Source organism: Phyllostomus hastatus, unplaced genomic scaffold (assembly GCF_019186645.2).
Source record: "Phyllostomus hastatus isolate PE091 unplaced genomic scaffold, TTU_PhHast_1.1 phas_contig_58, whole genome shotgun sequence".
Lineage (NCBI taxonomy): Eukaryota > Metazoa > Chordata > Mammalia > Chiroptera > Phyllostomidae > Phyllostomus > Phyllostomus hastatus.
Window position 1 is genome coordinate 21,094,815 of NW_025333916.1, and position 18,159 is coordinate 21,112,973.

The following is an 18,159-nucleotide window of genomic DNA, read 5'->3' on the forward strand; positions in this document are numbered from 1 at the left end:
GAATGGATGAGAGAATTAATGATATACAACAGGGGTTAACAGATTTTTCATGTGAAGGGCAAAATAATAAATGTATTAGTCTTCATGGGCATAGTCTGTGTTGCAACTACTTGATCCTCTTGTAGCAGAAACACAGCCATAGATGTAAACAAATGGGTATCATTGTGCTCTAATAAAACTTTATTTACAAAAGAAGGTGGAAGTTTACCAATCCTTAATATACAATAGTCAATACTTTACCAAAGTTACAATTTGCTCCTTATGAAATGTATATGGTTCTTTAACTCTTTGCTTAATCATATGCAGGTAACATATCTGGGGAAGGAGCTTTTAAAGTATGTTTCTGAGGAAGTACCCATACCTCCTGAACCAGACTTGGTACCCCAGCAACATCAACCTTGTCTTCCAGGTATGTGCACACCCACATCCATTTCTTAGTTATGGGGAAAATACACCCAAACACTCTCTTTTTTTTTGTCTTCTTTTTTCTGGTGAAATTCACATAACATTCAAATCATTATTTTGAAGTGAACAAGTCAGTGGCATTTAGTACATTCATAATGTTGTACAACCACCACTTCCATGTAGTTCCAAATACCTGTGTAGTTCCAGGTACAGGTCTCCTGTACCTGGTTTTGTCACCCCCCAAAAAAATCTCACACCCATTCAGCAGTTACTCTCCATTCTCCACTCCCCCAGTCCCTGGAATCTATCAGTCTGCTTTCTGTCTGTATGGATTTGTCAGTTCTAAAGGTATCATAAAATGTATTCATACAGTATACAGGATGGGGCAAAAGTAGATTTACAGTTGTGAGTTTGTGACACAGCTTATTCTTTATTTTTTTATTAATTATTGTATTATTTTCCATATGAACGGTAAACCTACTTTTGCCCCACCCTATATAACCTTTTGTGTATCTTTCTGGCATCTTTCTCTTAGCATAATGCTTTCAAGGATCATCCACATTGTAACATCTATCAGTATTTCATTCCTTTTTATGGTTGAATAATATCCCAGTGTATCCCATATATACCACAATTTGTTAATTCATTCATCCTTTGATGGACATTTGGGTCATTCTACTTTCTGGCTATTGCTATGATCACATGTATATAGGTATTTGTTTGAGTATATGTTTTCAATTATTTGGGGTATATACCCAGCAGTAGAATTATTGTATCATATAGTAATTATATATATTGCTTTTTGTGGAACAGCCAAACTGCCCTACAACTGAACCATTTTTACATTCCCACCAGCAATGTATAAATCTTCCAATTTCTCCATGTCCTCACCAATACTTGTTATTATCTGTTTGTTTACAGTACTCCATTTTTAACTACAGTTGATTCTAGGAGAATTTAAGAAATGATACCTTCCCCTCATAATTTCTTTCTTTGAATATATGCTGTACTTGCTTTGGGTAGATTTTTTAAAGTGTCCTATAAAAGGGAAAAAGTATTTTTCTTTTCTGTAGCCAATAGTTATGATTTATCTGATTCGATCTTAGCCTGAAAAAACTGAAAAGAATGTAGTCTTCACTAGTTAGGAGCAGATTTTGAAATGATCTTAAAGGGGCAGCACACATTTTTGGAAAACAGAGATAACTAATGTTAAGTTTACCCTTCTCTGCTGTAGCAGCCCCTCTTTCCCCCTCAGTTTCCCTGTCTCACACTAGTTGGGAACAATGTAGGCAGAGAGGAGGTACAAAATAGGAAATAATACTGTGATAACCAGAGTCATGAACCAAATGGATTACTACCATCAAGCCCCTAATCAAGATGCTCCAGGACTTTTCCCTTCCTTACAACAAACCCCAATAATTCGAAGTACTTTGATACCTAATCCGCCGTAACCTCTTAGGCTCTTAGGACCCCCTTTGTCTCTAACACTGGCTTAAGAATAAAATACATTTTTCTCAGCTTTCTGAAGACAGCCTGAAAAGTGCTTTTTATCGTTTGCGGGGGAAACAGATCTGGTAAATCAACAATTGTGGTGAAGTTAAAGGGCTTAAGAAAATAAAAGTAGTTTTTTTAATAATTTATGGTCTTTGTTCCTAACCCTGACTGCAGATCTATCTAATCAAATCTTGGAGTAGAGTCCAGGAACCTGAATTTTTTATTAATCTTTACCAGAGGATATGTTTATTGATTTTAGAGAGAGAGGAAAGGGGAGAGAGAAACATTGATGTGAGAGAGAAACATTAATAGGTTGCCTTTGTACACACCCCAACCAGGGATCAAACCTGTAACCTTTTGATATATGAGACCAGGCCAACACTAGGTACTTGAATTTTTAAAAGTGATTCTTATGCAGTCAGTCTGACCTGTTACTCTAAACCTATTACTCTGAATGACTAGTAGAATGTTATTCTTATGCAGATAATAATTTGAAAACTTGGTACATTCAGCCCTTCATTTTGATTTCCAAAAGCACACCTGCTCTAGTGCCCACAGGATCTGTCAGTATCTCTCTCTCCCTCTCTCTCTCTCTCTCTCTCACACACACACACACACAAAGGAAAGCCAAGCAAACTCTTTCTCCTCTTAGATTCTAATCTCAAAGCAGAAATATACGTTCTTCCTTATATCACAAAGGTTCTCTGCTCAGATGTTCTAGTGCTAGGCATGAATGTCCATCCCCAGCCATGCATCTCCTTCCTCACAGGGACCATAGTTCCCTGCTATGTGAGCATGAAACAAAAAAATGTCTTCTCAACTGCTGTTTCTGTCATCAACACTATAAAGTTTCTTGTTATTAAATCTTGAATTATCTTTCCTTTAGATATTTCAAAAATATTAATGCTAATTTGAGAACTGTGGAGGTGTCAGTATGCCAACCCATTTCTTGCCACCTTGATCTAGGACTAGAAATCTACAGGCAGGTCTCTGCTGGCATTCTGCAGGCTGCTGTTGGAGTTTTGTTTGGACCTTCTTGATTTAGGGCTCTTCTGTACCTGGTTTGTGGTACCTTACAGAAATCCAAAGACATGGCAAGTTAGAAAATTGTAAACTCTCTTATTCTAAGTAAAACATTTGGGAGAGAAGCTTTGTCTCTTTTCTGCATATCAGCATGTGCTCATGGAAGGGAAGATGCGGCAGTGTGGATTGCATCAGCCTACTTCAGATCATGAACAAAAGCTGGTCTCTTACACTTTCTGATGATCACACAGTTCAGAATAGTTTTTCGGGGCTAAGGGACAATGCATCCCGGTTTGACCTAGGCAGTCCTTAATCCAGCAAAATTATTAGTGGCATACCCTTTCACTTTCAGACGTGCCTTGTTTAGATGACCCAGTAGAGGGACTGGGTGTTGGAATAAAAAATAGGTGTTGGAAAAGGAAAATTTGGGTAAGGTGTTTTTAAAAATGAGGGGAACTTTTAAATTTAATTTTATAAGAAGTGTATAGATTCTAACACTTGTGCAAAGAGATGTTCAAATCTTATAATATCATTATAAATACTCTACATTATAAATGATTGCTGGTTACCTAATTACAATCCCCTGATAGACTGAGAAGATCTTTGAGTTTAGAGAAACTTCTGTGTGCCCTTGCTTCCTATTATATTCCCCAATGCCTGGCACACAGTAGCATCTGGGTGAATGTTCACTGAGCAGTGTTCACTGAACGAATGAGTGCATGCATGAATATGATTCAAAGCACTGCTACTTTAAGACTGGATTTACTTGTGAGTGACTATGTTTTTTTTACTTTTTTATTGAATTTATTGGGATGACATCGGTTAACAAAAGTATATAGGTTCCATGTATACAACTCTGTAACACATCATTGGTATATTGTATTGTGTGTTCACCACCCGAAGTCAAGTTTCCCTCCATCACCATATTTGACTGTCTTAATAAGTGGACATGACTAGATCTCAGCAGGCTGTAGTGGAATTTCTGGTAAAGAAATCAACAAATGGTAAATGGGATTTAGATTAGTTAATATTGTCTCCTTTATCAGAATTTTCTGCCTCTAATTATGAGATACAAGAGTGATGGACCCTCATATTTTCTGAACCAGAAATTCAAGAAAACTCTCTCTCCCTCCCACTTCTCCTCCCCTTTTTTATGAGAAATTATAAAGGAATCACTTTAGCTTTGTTAACCAACATTTCCTAAACTTTAATCAGATAATATATATTAACATTTTGTGGGACAAATAGCAGCAACCTCAATATCTACCTTTGGATCCATCGTATCAAGAAAGTCCTGAGTCATGAAGATAAGTGATAAAAGTTTTTAATCTTGCCATTTAAAGATTTTCTTCTTTTAATCAGAAATGCTGGAAGAGTTTTATTCTGAGTTCCACCAAAAAAAGAAAAACTAGTTAAATCAGTAACTCAAGTTAGTGTATTGATGGATTCACGTGTTAAAATGTGGTATATTAACAAATTTGAGGGTACATGTTGTTTCCAACTAACAATTTTAAACAAACACCAGACTTTAAAAATTAAATTTTGTTGATAAAATCCCTGAAGTATCTATTTCTAAAGCCCTTTTAAGCTTTAAAATGGAATGAGTCTGTGGTGTATTTTTCTTTGAAATTTTACAACTTCATCCCAAGCCTCTCTCATCTCTGCTTAGTTGGTGGTAGCTCCTATTCTGTGTTATTGAGGGAATCTTCACTGATATTTCAGTACAATGTGGAAGATAAACATTCCCAAGTGTCTGTACAACCTGTGATCACCATGTATAAACACATTGACTTTTTTTCTTTTTTTAAAGATTTTATTTGTTTATTTTAGAGGAGGAGGGGATGGAGAAAGAGAGGGAGAGCAACATCAATGTGTGGTTGCCTCTCACATGCCCCCCAACAGGGACCTGGCCCGAAACCCAGGCATGTGTCCTGACTGGGAATCAAACCAGCGACCCTTTGATTCACAGGCCGGCACTCAATCCACTGAGACACACCAACCAGGGCACATTGACATGTTTTTCACACAATTCTTTAAAAAAACATTGTTAAGCTAGATCACATTTTAATATTTACCTGGAAAACCAATTGTCTATACTTATGTCCCCTGTCATTATAGTACCAAGACACTTAAAGCACATTAAACTAAACATATTCCTCTAAGGGGGCGGGTGGGGGGAGAGAAAGAGAGAGAGAGAGAGAGAGAAACATCTTCCTGAAATGCTTCTCTTCCCAAGTCGTCATTTAGTGTACACTAATTACAGAATTTTCTTTCATGGGGACCTAACATCATTTGTTCATTTGAAAATAGAACATTCTTTTTCAGAAAAAAGAGACTCTCTTGTTTTTAATAAAAATGGTCCTTAACTTACTGATAATCTGTTGTAAATAAGTGACTTTAAAGAGTTTTCATCATTTCGGTGCTATTATTGTGCTTCATTTCTCTGTAAAAGTATATGTAATAGAGCACAAACATTCACAGGTGCTTCTGTTTTATGTGGTTAAGAATTTCTTAAACCTTGAAAACGCAAGGAAGATGGGGTGTGATAACAGAGCAGAGGGTTTATTTCCGCTCCTATTTACAGCTCATGATTCTTTTTCATTATTTTCATAACCATGTTTTTCATACTAGTATCATGATTAATCCTCTTTTGACCTAACTTACAAGGTTAGAGGAAAGAGAAGAAAAGTAGCTCTCTGTTGAGTGTCTGCCCTGTGCCAGGCCCTCTCCCAGATAATTTTACACACACTAGGCCATTCAGAACCTCCGTCTTCAGTAGCACTCCAGGGTTCATGACTGTACAACAAAGACACAGAAACCCTGCAGTCTTACATGTAACATCAAGTATCTCAAATCCAATTCAGCTTAAGGAACCATCTAATGAATTTCAGTTTTCCCCAAAGAATAAAGGCTGACATCGTTTTAAACTTCAAAATATAATATTCAACTTTATTTTTTGATTCCAGTACAGTTTCACAGATAACTTTTCATCTTATTAATGTGAATCTATATTAAATTATTAATTTAGTTTTAAATATCAAATCATATAGTAATCCACCACCATATTTATCCTTTAGGATTCTTTTATTTTTCAAAGACACTGAGCTTTTATTTAAGTAGCCATAATAGAATTTTTTCCTCAGCACAACTAGAGCAGATGTATTTTTATAATCTATCAAAATAATTCTTAATAATTTTACCTTTGGTTGTAATTCTCTTTCTAATTCAGAATGAGAATGTATATATAAGTATGTTCATTTCCATTTATAACTAGAGGAAGCAAAGTTTCATCCCATACTTCTGATGAAATGTGGAATGCTTAGTTCATATGAATAAATTATGGAAGTCTGAGTTCAGTAATTTTCAAGTTAGAAGTGAGCCTGTTTTATCAACTCATCTTGAGCCTGTTTTACTGAGACAAAACAGTGCCAAAGAGGTAAAATGGGTTATATGAAGAGTTCACATTTAGTGGTGTTTCAGAAGTAAACCATCAAATAAAATAACAAATCTGATTACTTTTCCTTTTGACCTATTAAGAGAAATTTTTTAAAAAAATTAGAGGATAAAAATTAAAATTATTTTAATTTAAATAACGTGTCATTTTGAAGTGCTAATTTGGACAACTAGGTAACATGAATGGTTGTATGAGCTCATTCTTTTGCCTGGTAATGAATCTAGCAATTCAGTTTAAGTATACTTGTGCAGCATATCGAATATTTGGTGATACTAATTGTGGAAGATTTATTTCTCTCTAGCTTGTGCATATGCAGAATGGTTTCTTAGCGTGCACTTCTTGTTGAAGATGAGGGACAACAAGAAGAGCCAAACATCCACATAAATGGCTCTTTTCTTAGTTGTACTAGGCTACTAAATATGCTTCTGTTTAGAAATTTTGTTTACAGATCTTAGAGGTATTTTGCTTAGGGAAATCTACCTCAAGTGAAAGTGAACATTAGGCCCTGGCCAGGCAGCTAAGTTGGTTAGAGCATCATCCCAACACACTAGGATGCGAGTTCAATCCCCTGTCAGGGCATGTACCAGAAGCAACCAATGAATGCATAAGTACGTAGAATAACAAATCAGTGTTTCTCTTTCTTTCCCCTATTCCTTTGTCTCTCTAAAAATCAATAAATTAAAAAAGAAAACTTTTTAAAGTGAAAATTAAAGGGAGAAGGTCTCTATCCCTCAGTAGAGTAGATTGCTTGTCTTCACAGTTCCTGATGGAAAAATTCTTTGTCACAAAGCTCCAAGTAGATGTCCGTGGTATCATTGCAGAGAAGATGATCATTACTTGACCAGTGAAGGGATTAAATTACTTCCAGGGTTCTAATTTCTCATATATAAAAATTCTTTCAGTGATAGAGCTTCTTTTTTAATCTTCTTAGTCCTCCTTGTTTCTTTCAGGCTCAAGAGCCAGGAGATGTCTGACCCCTTAAGCAGAACTAGATGTTCAAGTGCTATTCCACTTAATCCTCCCACAGTGAGGACTGGAAGAAATAGTCAGTATGGCCAGGCCGCTTACGTCTATATGTGTGTATATGTTTCTGGTGTCACAGTGTCTTACCTGTCAGTTCCTATTCATGCCACTCCCAACAACCTAGTTTTTCTAAGATCTTTCCATGGAACAATGACAATTATTTATGGATCCCAAGTAAAATTGTCTATTAAAACTACATTCTATAAGTGATGTGTGAATCTTGCTGCTTTATTCCCTCTCAGCTCCCTGCGCCTAACATGACTGTCAGGGCTAGAAGGGAAGCAAAACTTCAGTGTTCGGGAGTTTCAGTCTGGAGGCAAATCTTCCCAGTGTGCCCTTCTCATGGGCCTTTCACCTGTTCCCGTCTCTCCTGACTGGCCCAAAGCCTGGTGGGAGTAATAGGGTTGAAGTAAGAGTGTAGGCTGGATTGGTGGGGAAACTTTTGTTTACTTTTCCTTTATATTTAAGTAAGTGTCTCTATTTTGTGTGACCTATTAAGTAACAGTGAGTATATTGAACACTATAAATTAATTATTAAATAAAGAAAATAAAATCTAAATCTTTGTTTTCTAACTAATTGAATTCTTTCCCTTTCTTATCTCTCATGGTTGTGCAAGGATTAAAATATTGTACAGTACTGGGTGGCTGTATGATATTATTATCAGAGCACTGAAAGAACTTACAGAAGGACATGGTATACGTTGGTTGTTATTGTTGGTTACCTGGGCAGGAGGGGAAGGTGGGGTAAAGACCATTCCTACAGGCAACTTTCAGAATTTACACAGGTAAAACATTAAAAGCTCAGCTGTATAAGCCTTGAAGCCAGAGGAGATACCCCAGAATATGCTATAGAGTGAGCCCAGACTAGGGTCTGCAGAAAAGAATCTTGATTCTAGAATTGTACCCTTAGCTACAGTAATCACAGCTTATTTATTTCTCAGAAAACCAGTATAGAACACACAATATATTTTCACTTATTTAAAGTAGGTATACTACACTGAATATGTTTCATGTTTAAGTAAAGAAAAGGCAAATAATTTTTAAAACATTACATACCAGTATTCATGCTTTCAGGTGGACACACACACACACACACACACACACACATAAATAATCTCCAAATGCTGAACTTCAGAAAAAGAAGAAAAGTTAGTGAGGTTTTTTGGCTCTAACTTTGCTTAATGTTATTTGCCTGGAATGATTCAAATAATTTTGGAGCTTGTACTATTATGTAATAAAACAAACTGCAGGATCCTGGTAAAGTAGATAGTGTAGCTCAACACCGGCTAGAATGAAATGGGCAGCAGTGCCCTGGCGGACAGAGTCCAGAGATACCCAGTGCGGTGAAGCTGGTAGAGGAGAAAAGAGAGGCAGCGGAAGGTGAGGGGTAAAGGTGATGAGAACAGGTGTATTGTAAGGAATGGTCTTCTTTTTTCCCCTTTCGGTCTGATCATTATTGAAGGGAAGCCATTCTCTAATGAACAGAAAATGGTCTTAATACTATGTTTTGTGATGTGATTTGCATATTCCCAGACCATTTCCATGGATTTCCCCAGGAAATGGCTACTGAGGAGTCACTTGAAGTTTTCCCACAGTCCCGTGGCTGTACAAAATTGAGCAATGTATCATGCTGACAGTAAACTTGAGTGGAGATGGAGTTGGGGGTTTAGCTGCCATGCCCTCTGTCCCTTTGAAAGAGAAGCCAGGCTACTAGCTAGAATGTCAACCAATGAAGTCTTGTGGATGTATCATGGCTAACCTGTTGAGAAACGCAGAGTAAATCAAAACCATCACACACTACTAACTTTAGTAATAAAATAGCCCTGCTAAAAAAGGGGAGGTAGGCCTAAAATGGTCCCCTTCTCTTAATTCATTACAATCTTAAAGGGAAAGAGAGCCCAGGTTCATCTCTGAGCAAACACAGAGTGCAAAGTAACACCTCACAATTTTACAGAAAGATTTCATATATATGGTATTTTTTTTCATTCAACAAAGATGAATGATGGGAATGGGAAGGCAAAAGGAAAATATAGTTAACATTAGCATTGCTTTATTGAAAATGTTACTTCTAGGAATTACTAGGTTAACAAATATCCATCTGAAAGTGCTGTTTTCCAAACAATTTTGTTATAGTATTTCAAGCATCCCAAGTCTGGAGCACTCTATATCCGGCATATCAATTGGGAAGATGGGCAGGTTGCTTCCCCTGAAGCTGCTGCCTACCATTATGTAGTTTTGTTGGTGATCTTATGTGAATACCATGGTGCTGATTTCTCGTTGCAAATGAGGTGAAGCTCATCAAGCGCTGCTGGCCCTCTCTCACTAGTGCCTTTATATGGGTCTCTGACTTTTGTGGGAAGGCCCACTCCTTGGAAAGAGACATTAGGTTTTTGTGCATAAGGCCTATCCTTGCTCCGATGAAGCTAAGCTAACGTTAATGAAATTAATGTGAAGTAATATTTAAAGCCTATTTCTTTGGGTTTTTTTCTGAAAGAAGAATGCTCCTTACCAACTTTTGTGGGATACCTTGTTGTAGAAAGTCTACCAAAAAAGAGGGGGCACTGTAAGGGAATTATTATGTTTAGATATGGACCATGTGTAAAAAAGTTAAAATTCTTCATGTTGTGACAGTTTAAGACCCAAATCAGACCGGCTCAACCCTCCTCCCCCACGAAAAGGAATGTTGTTGACTTGTATATGAAAAACCAGGAGGAGGTCTTCAGGCTTAAGCCAGGTTTCAAACAGCGTGGCTGGTACTCAGTTTTCTTGCTTTCTGTTTCTCAGCTCCACCTTAACAGCCTCTCCTCTATCCCAGAGCTACATGCTTTCAGGTTCAAGTTCAGAGGGGAAGAATATGGAATTCTTTCCCAGAAGACTCAACAAAGATTTCTTGCATCTCGCTTCACTCTGAATGGGTCATATTTTCATCCCTGAGTCAATGTCTATTCACTGATTGGCTTAGATCTAAATAAATTCCACTGGAAGCATATGGGCCAAGTGTGGGGAAAAGGATGGTTCTCCAGAGGCAAAATAGAGGAGTCGGCATGAGAAGGATTAAGGGCTACTGGGCATCAAAAGCACCAGATGCCCACACAGATGTGTGATTATGCCAACATTTGATTGCTTAGAATTGTGAACAAAGGACTATGTGGTATGTCTAACCGAAACTGTTTGGCAAAGCTTATGCCCATATTGGTACTACATGTGGAGTGAGATTCAATGCGCTGAACGATGTGTTGTGGACCTCATACAGCCCTCTGAGAAAGGAATCTCTGTGATTGTCAGGGAGGTTGAAGAAACCAGTTTCAGGATCATTGAGCCTTAGACTGCAAACAGGCTTCTTTCCACCAAGATCAGCCGATGCTGATGATGTACAGCTTATCTCAGACAGAAAATGGAGTGAGTGAAGAATGACCTGGTCAGAAAGCCTACTACATGTGCTCATAGACTTGACTAGGGTCTAGGATTTGCAATAAGTAAATTTAAGTCTTATTTTTAAAAGGCAGCTTTTAATTTTTTGACATTTATTTAAACAGGAACTTCTGGAGAGTCAGTGCAAAGCATTCCACATTATCTACAAATAAATGAGATACTATTAATCAGCGATCAAGAATTTCTCCCATGCCATATAATGGATCAACATTGGAAGTTCTGTGTGGAATGTGAAGAGCTAACATTCTAAAGCCTTTTCTTAATAATGTATTAGGTATCAGTTCATATTATTAACTAATGTTCATATCTGATCTTTGCAATCTCGTGGGCCTATTTTAACACACACTTAAGATGTGTGTTTACTATTGTAAGAAAAAACATAAGTTTTCAACTACTGACATAAGATGAATACTTTTTTTGCCATTCAAATAAAGGCAATTTTGAAGCAAACCATTTTGACTCTTTGGCTTTCTTTTTACTAACAAATTTAAAACCAATTCTTTCAATCAACACCTCTTCTTTAGCATAAATAACAGTTATTCCTTAAGGAAAGTAAGGATACAAACAAGAGTGATGATTGGTCTGAAAAAGGCCTGGGTAAAGTGAATCTACTTCAGACAAGAACTTAAAGTCCCAATAACTTTCCCCATTGACTCTGAAATTTACCTTGAAATAAAAATGTAAAATTGTTACAGGTTCATTTTAGGTTTAATAACATATGCATAGATAGAATTGTAACTGTGCTGAGTCTTAGAAAAAAAATGAATTCAGTGTTGACTTGGGGGCCAATTATTCTAAATAGAATTGCTTCATCTTTGACTTTCGCTACATTTTCATGAAGATTTTTTAAAGAGGTATATTCAAGAGCATTATATGTTTTCCCAAGTGCCTGTCTTAATCCTTTGATAGCTGTATTATTCTTCACTTATTAATCATCACCCCAGACTCCCAAATAAGCTTCTAGCCTCTCTGGACTAATTCTGTCCCTTCTCTCTCATTTGGGTAAGGAAGTCAAAATTGCAATTAAGCCCTGGCTGGCGTAGCTCAGTGGATTGAGCGCGGGCTGTGAACCAAAGCATCGTAGGTTCAATTCCTAGTCAGGGCACATGCCTGGGTTGCAGGCCATGGTCCCCACCAACCGCACATTGATGTTTCTCTCTCTCTTTCTCCCTCCCTTCCCTCTCTAAAAAATAAATAAAATCTTTTTAAAAATTGCAATTAAAATCACTGTAGCAAGTACTAAAATTTTGAGGAGAGGGGAAGAGGAGATACAGTGTTGCTTTTGTTTGATATTATTTTAAATGTATAAAATTTTAAATGTCTTTATCATTAAAAGTGGCCTGTAAGGAGAAAATTGATGGAACTGAGGAACTAAGGGGAAAGGAAGACTTTTAACTACATGTACCCTTTGGCAAATTTTGAAACTGGTACTATGTATGTGTGTTTTCTATTCAGATGAAAAATTGTATCTGAAAAGAAAGAAGCACCTGGAAAGATTTGCCTATTAATAAAAGTATAAAGACATTATTATATTAAATCATTTTATTTTTCTTCCTTTGAGAGTCCCTTGAAAATGTTCAGGATATGATGACCCTTCAGGTTATAATGTTTGAGAACTGAAAAAAATTTATTATTCCATCATAATTTTCTTAATCTTACTTAAAAAAAATTTCTTGGATAGTCTACCTGAGGTGTTGTATTAAGCTTTTATTATTTAAGGAGATGTTTAAAACATGGGCCCTTAAGGACTATATGTACTAACATGAAAATTATACATATAAGTGAAAAAAAAGGCAAATTGTTAGAAAATGTTTAGTACAAATACTGGTTGTTTTAAATAAACAACAATGATATGCCTGTGAGTGCATGTATAATATATAGCCATATAAATATACATGTATTACATACACTATATGTATTTTATAAGCTCTGAATGCGTATTTGTATAAGTGTCTGTCGGGAGTGGGCCATGTTGAGCAAAAGGCCTGGAAGGCTGCAAATAAAGCTGCACTGATGGTCTCTAAAGATATTTTTAAATTTTATTTTTCAATTAGAGTTGGCATTCAATATTATATTCATTTCAGGAGTACAACATAGTGATTAGACATTTATATAACTTATGAAGCGATCACCCTGATAAGTCTGGTACCCACCTGGCAACATACATAGATGTTACAATATTATTGGCTACATACCCTGTGCTGTACTTTGTATCCTCTTGATATAACTGCCAATTTATGCTTCATAATCACTGGTGGAAGTATACTTTTGCAATTTACTTTAAACTTTAAAAAAGCACATTTGTAATTTTAAAAAATGTTTAAAAATAGGACTTCTAGTCAAGATGATGGCATAGGTAAACACGGCTTGCCTCCTCACACAACCACATTAAAATTGCAACTAAACTATAGAACCATCAGAAATAGAGCTAAATGGAAGTCCTACAATTACAGAATTAAAGAAACAGCTGCATTGAGACTGATAGAAGGGGAGGAGGCATGGAACAGCCTGGTCCCACACCCATGTGTAGTGTATAAAAATTGGGAGGGATATCTTGGGAGTGAAGGGTCCCAGCCCTCCCCAGCCCAAGAACATGTATGCATGACCCATGGACATGGACAATGGTATGGGGCTTGCCTGAGTAATGGGGAGTCTGGGGGGACAAAGGGAGAAAAATTGGGACAACTGTAGTAGCATAATCAAGAAAATATAATTTACAAAAGAAAAAAATTTTAAAGCATGTATTTTATTTAGTGATTATAATTTATGAAAGTCACACATTCTAAGCCCTGGCTGTCGTAGCTCAGTGGATTGAGTGCATGCTGTGAACCAAAGTATCACAGGTTCGATTCCCAGCCAAGGCACACGCTAGGGTTTGCAGGCCACGACCCCCAGCAACTGCACATTCATGTTTCTCTCTCTTTCTCCCTCCCTTCCCTCCCTAAAAATAAATAAATCAATCTTTATTTTAGAAAGTCACACATTCTAAATTTATACCATAAGAAATCTTGCAATTCTAAGTTTTCATTTTAGTGATCAAATTCTTAAACTTTATTTTCCAAGCCTGTTTAAAATTTTATGTACCAACTGGAAACTGACATAACACCTAGTGCTCCAAGGCATGCTGAGTATTGCCCAAACTAAACAGCAGAAAGGTCTACTCCAGCTAGGGTTGAGGTACAGAGAGCTAGTTACATTACCCCACCCAGATCATGCCTGTGAGAAGACCGGGATTTGGGGTGTCTGCTAGATGTTTTGCCTATTCTGGGTTCTAAATGAACCCCTCTAAGCCATATAAGGAACTTTCAGGAATATCTAATAATCTAGTCTTCTATCTGATATTTGCATCCTTTCTGTAAAACTAACTTCTTGAACACCTCCAGGATACAGAAAACCAAGGAGAGAAGCCTCAGAATGAAATCAAGCCTCTGACTTGTTGATCTTGGACTTCTACCCTCCAGAACTGGGAGAAATAACTTTCTGTTGCTCAAGCCACCCGGTGTGTGACATTTTGTTATGGCAGCCCTAGCAGACTAATACAATCTCTAAATCCCCCTTGCATTTGTGTGTACTACCTGGAATGTTCCCTCTTCCCGCTGCCCATCCATGTCCTCCTTATTCTGTGACCCTGTCTTCATGTGTGACCTCCCAAGTTGCTTTCTCACACTACCTAAATCCAAGCCCCTAGTATTTACTGCTTGGTGTTACTAGTTTCTTCTCCCAAGTAGCTGGAAAGTGTGTCATGATCTTGTTTAGGGTTTTACACTTTGTATTTCCTATAAAATACCTTGAACATAGTAGATGCTCAGGAAATATCAATTAGGGTGTCTTCAAATACAATAACAGAAAACCCTACTCAAAATGAATTTAGCAATAAGGAAAGTTCATTATTTCACAGAAGTCCAGAGGTAGGAACTTCAGGGTTGGTTAATTCTACTCCACATTGGCACTGTGTTTCCATCTTTCTTCTGGCTCCCGTCACAGTGTCAAGATGGCTCTGCTGTTACAAGCAGGTGTACATGCAGACATAGCATCATTAGAAAAATATTTTTTTCCCCAATGCACATCTTTTGGGAAGAAACCTTTCCTGAACATCACCACCACTCTGGAAAATTGGCCAGTGTCTCAGAATTGTACCATCTGCCTCTTCCTTAATCAGTCACTAACCAGGGAAGTAGGTTAGCCTTGATTAGCCTAGAGCCTTGATTAGCTGCGAGAAGTAAGTACATCCCCATGTGAAAGAGAGTAGTTAGCTGTCCAGACTCCAGATTGCCAGTAAAGAAAAACAAACAAACACCCTGTATGTGAAGAGAAGGGGTTGAGCATTTAATATATACCAGTCATTGTTATAAGCACTTTCAGTGTATTAACCAGTTTCATCCTCACCACACCTGTGAAGTAAAAAATATTACCACTGTCTTCAGATGAGGAAATGGAGGTACAGGATGAAGTAATGTGGCCCAAAATCACACAGCTACCAAGTGGTAGAGCTGGGATTCGAACCTGGTAATCTGGCTTCAGAATCACACTGTGAGGGACCCTAAATTTTCTCTCTCTCTCAATCAAAATATATGCCTGAAAACATGTTCAATGTTAAAAACAATGTCAACATCATTCTGAGTGATGGTGATTCTTTTGGCTCCTTCCACGTGAACATTCTGAGGGAATCAGTGTTTGCGCACTTTGGTGAATGACAGGCAGTCGGGGAAGACGGAGTGACTCGTAGGTGGAAAATGGCATGTAGATGTCTTAACTGGGTGAGTTTCAGTATGAACACATTGGTATCTGCTCTTGGGCTCGCTCTTTTTCAATCCAGGGAGTTCCAGGTGAAAAGAATGAGTAATACTTATTCATATGAGATATTGCCCAAACTCAATTTTCATGGGGACTATCCTGTTGTTTTTAAGTGAATGCATGTGTCCATAGGACCTGGATTTTAAGTCTCTGAATTTCCAGTACTATGAGGGCTAACAGCACGTAACTGCTCCATTTGTTTCTTTGGCCTCCCTCTATTCTATTTTCCTCATCCCATTTTTGTTGACACCTATACAGAAGGAAACCAGGAGCATATCTTTCTTAAATCTGTAAAAGCCAAGAAATGTGGTAAGTTTCTGCTTAAACTTGATCATAATGTTCTGACACCCCTAATTCTTTTCCCACTGAAATAAGAGGAGCAGAATTGGAGGCCATGTCAGGTCAACTTGCCTCGGTCTTCATTTAAGCCCCAAGTACAGGCTGCATGGTCAGCCTGTAAATTCCTTGGACATATTTGTAAGTTCTCATTCTTTCATTTTGGCTACTTTGCCAGGGTCTTTAAAATAGTAATGGTAGATGCAGGCCTTTGAAGCTATAATGTAAACAGTGGTACTTTTAAAGGTAAAAGCAGTTAACATTTCTGTCTTGAGATGTTCACAAGATGCCTGGCCGAGATACGAAGCTGGGCCATGTCCCTGCCAAGCTGGAGAGAGGCAAGCGGTGAGGCGCGTTACCCAGCCGGTGGGGGAGCCTCGCCGCCACCTGGCATCGGCATCTCAGCACGGCTTTTTTGTTCTGTTCATTGTTGCCTACACATTATTAGTCATGTGGAAATTAAACAGAACAAAACAAACCTGATTTTTTGTTTTAAAATGTTCCCAAAAGATATGCTGGTGATGGAAATGAAGTTTAAGAAAACACTGGTCCTTGGTGCCCGTGTTCCCAAAGAGATACCCAGGATAAATAAAGGTGTAGACAGTTAAATTTGGAAGAGCCCAGCACTGTGCCACAAATGGTCACACGAGCAGTCCGCAAGCCCAGGGAGCGCTGAGCAGCCTGGCGCTGTGGCCCTCCTTCCCCTTTAGAAGCCGAGAGGAGTGACTTGAGCCCCTCAGTTGACATACAGTGCAAAGGCCACTGAACTGCACCACTGTCAGTAACCCCCTTTCTCCACTTTTCCCCACATTTTCCCAAGAATAGACTCATGCTCTCCCATTGTACCCGCTTTTCTATGAAAAATTCCATCTCCTGCTGGTCAGCTTGGTCCCTGGTCATTGCTCTCAGCCACTGGTGCCATCACCCGCCCCCATGCCTCTGCCTCTTGCTAATCTCACCCCACCCGGACCTTTCCTGGAAGCACCGCGCGCCCCAGCTGTCATGGAGCAGGAGCAGGCTTCCCTGAGGGCCTGATGGTAGTAACAGGGAAGGAGTTACAGCACAGCACAGCAAGCAACTTAGACATGAGGGGGCATGGCCTCTCCCACAGGGACTTCTCCTTGGTGATGTACCCTTCAGACCCCGCCTGGGTTGAGGCAGTGCAGGGCGGTGGATATGAGCACAACCTCTAGGCTGACGTCCTGGCTCCCTCACTTACTAGTCATGGAGCCTGGTGACCCTGCCTAGGTCTCATGCCATGTCTATAAATGGAATTACCAGTGCACATACCTTCCTCTTAAGATGTGTGTGAGGATCAGATGAGATCATCTGTGTGAAACAAGCAGCCCAGTGGCTGGCACATAGTGGTTGCTAATAAATGAGTATATGTCGCTGTCATGAGAAGTTGCCCAGGCTCCCCTTGTTCTCTCATGAGAAGTGGCTGCATGATAGCCATGAGCACAGGAAATTATACTGCATTGCTGCTTTAAACAATCCATTTTTTTTACAATGGTGAAAGTGACTATCATTCTCTCCAAATTGGCTTTTTGTGTAAGTCCCTATACATGTCCCTTCCAGACCAGGAGGTAAAGGGTTCCAGCTGCGGAACACCAGAAACTAGAAGCCACTGGAGCACAGCCCAGTGGTACTCAGAGCTCTGTTAAGATATTTCTGCCGATCTTAGGGGGCTTGCAACCCTGGCTGCACATTAGCATTCCCTGATGAGCTTTAAAACCTGGCCCCAACCCCTGCCCACCCCGAGATTCTAATCCCATTGTTCTGGAGTCTGCATCTGTGTGCCAGCATTTTTATAGATGGTTCCAGTGAGTGGCCACTCAACTTCTGGAAGCTGCTCATCTCACTTCACATTTCTCTCCCGCCCACCATCATTCACTGTATCAAGCTCATGTGTCCCATGCTGCCCCAGTGACAGAATTGCCCAGGATGCCTCTTAAAGATACAGATTCCTGGGCCTCGCTCCAGGCCTACTGAGTCAGAATCTCCAAGGAATTTTTTTGACAGGTGTCTAGGTAAGTTTTATCAGGCAAATTTGGAAAACGCTGCATTAATTCAAGTGATGTTAGCCCATTCTCCATTGATTAATAAATACTTCATTCACTTAACTAGTATTTAGTGAGAACCTAATAAGTGTCCAGCATTGTTTTAGGTGCTAGGAATACAGCAACACGACAAATTCC

The 18,159-nt window shown here is 38.6% G+C and overlaps 1 protein-coding gene across 1 annotated transcript in view; it reads left to right on the forward strand.

The window, feature by feature from the left end:
* The window catches only part of ANKRD31 (ankyrin repeat domain 31), a 119,241-nt gene extending 108,160 nt beyond the window's left edge, over positions 1-11,081 (forward strand). Inside the window, exons 24-25 of the mRNA XM_045848253.1 lie at positions 307-409; positions 10,936-11,081. Of these exons, the coding sequence (XP_045704209.1) occupies positions 307-409; positions 10,936-11,081 (249 nt within the window). The remainder of the gene's footprint in view (positions 1-306; positions 410-10,935) is intronic.
* Positions 11,082-18,159: the final 7,078 nt, after the last annotated feature.